At 43.2% G+C, this 1,610-nt stretch overlaps 1 protein-coding gene across 1 annotated transcript; it reads left to right on the top strand.

The window, feature by feature from the left end:
* The first annotated feature begins 591 nt into the window (after positions 1-591).
* On the top strand, positions 592-1,066 carry LOC119429663 (histone H2B 1/2). The gene has a single exon (XM_037697246.1). The coding sequence runs from the start codon at positions 646-648 to the stop codon at positions 1,018-1,020; it is 375 nt and encodes a 124-aa protein (XP_037553174.1). The 5' UTR covers positions 592-645; the 3' UTR covers positions 1,021-1,066.
* The last annotated feature ends 544 nt before the right edge of the window (positions 1,067-1,610 follow it).

Below are 1,610 nucleotides of genomic sequence, written 5' to 3'. Positions count from 1 at the left end.
CCAGAGGACCAGATTGAACTTTTTTGGATTTTTCTACCTGGATTATTGAGCATGCATCAAGATACTTTATAACAGGAGTTACTCTGATCTTTTTTTAACGTTATAAAACACTGACATGGCTATATTGATCATTGTATTGCATATACATTTTTTTTTCTAACAAATATGTTTGCAGTCTCGTTTCCTTCTAAAATTTAATGATAAATGTATCAGCTGCTTCTAAAAATGCTTTGATAAAATGCATAGTTTGTGAAATAATCAATAATCGGTTAAGTAATCAGTTCGTTACTGCTCAGCAATTACTGAAAGACGTCAGGTAAAGTAAGAAAAGTCGATTTTTGTGTTATGTTGTGCCAGCAGCCGCTCAAACTGACTGACAGCGATGAGCTGTTTGGAACTGTTGACAGCTGCATGAACCACGTGACCGCGTATCGGCGAGTTCAAAGAGTGTCGCAACTCTCTCTTTACAGGGCTCTGGTACTTCCGTTATGGTTCTATGGAAACATGAGGCTTCAAGGCTCAGCCCCTAGCGGCTCAGCCAATCACAGACGGGTTACAGCACAGTGGTATTAGCTTGGAGTGTAGATAAAAACAGTTTGTTCCTCTTCACATTAACATTCGTCGTTGGAAACTCCGACTCGCAGCATGCCTGAACCCGCCAAGTCTGCGCCCAAGAAGGGCTCCAAGAAAGCTGTCACCAAGACTGCCGGTAAAGGAGGCAAGAAGAGGAGAAAGACCAGGAAGGAGAGCTATGCCATCTATGTCTACAAGGTCCTCAAGCAGGTCCACCCTGACACCGGCATCTCCTCCAAGGCCATGAGCATCATGAACTCTTTCGTCAACGACATCTTCGAGCGCATCGCCTCCGAGGCCTCCCGTCTGGCTCACTACAACAAGCGCTCCACCATCACCTCCAGGGAGATCCAGACCGCTGTGCGCCTCCTGCTGCCTGGGGAGCTGGCCAAGCACGCTGTGTCTGAGGGCACCAAGGCTGTCACCAAGTACACCAGCTCCAAGTAAACCAGCTGCAGACAAACTAACAACAAAGGCTCTTTTAAGAGCCACACATGTGCCTCGAGAGCTGAAGCTGCTCAACTCATTTAAACATCGTACCTTATGACTGATGGAGTCATGTTTAACAAAAGTCTAAAACTACAATAAAACAGGCAACAGTGTTAACCACTGAGCTGCCAAATCACTTCTCTTTTTACTCAACATTTTACAGAACCCTCACTCGGCACAAATATGATCTTGTTAAATGTGGCATCAGCTGACCTTTAGTAAACATGTTTACATCAGTTCTCTGTTGTGCAGCGTGTGTCTTGTATGTTGTGTGCCATGTGTATTAAGCAGAGTTACTGCCTGTGAGGTATTTGTACTGATTCATCCTACTGGCTCTGTTGTATTCTACCATGTTGTTTACTTGATTTCTGTTGGACCTTGTAGAAGTTTTTGTTTTCTTTTTAGCACTTTGTTTTGGACCTTGTAATAATAATCAATCTGTCTTACAGAACACCAGAGGAGAACATTAGTGAATGTCTTCAATCTCATGACAGTGTTTTATGATTTTGACTCCAACATCTAGTTCAAATGAAGTGTTGAAAAACTTT

The sequence above is a fragment of the Nematolebias whitei genome, unplaced genomic scaffold, assembly GCF_014905685.2.
Source record: "Nematolebias whitei isolate Nwh7 unplaced genomic scaffold, NemWhi1 Nwh_scaf_5093, whole genome shotgun sequence".
Taxonomy (NCBI): Eukaryota; Metazoa; Chordata; class Actinopteri; order Cyprinodontiformes; family Rivulidae; genus Nematolebias; species Nematolebias whitei.
The sequence above is the reverse complement of the archived record's forward strand: the minus strand, read 5'-3'. Positions and strand labels throughout refer to the sequence as shown.

Excerpts from the sequence above, each read along its gene's own strand:
- LOC119429663 (XM_037697246.1), top strand. The coding sequence starts at position 646 with ATGCCTGAACCCGCCAAGTCTGCGCCCAAGAAGGGCTCCAAGAAAGCT.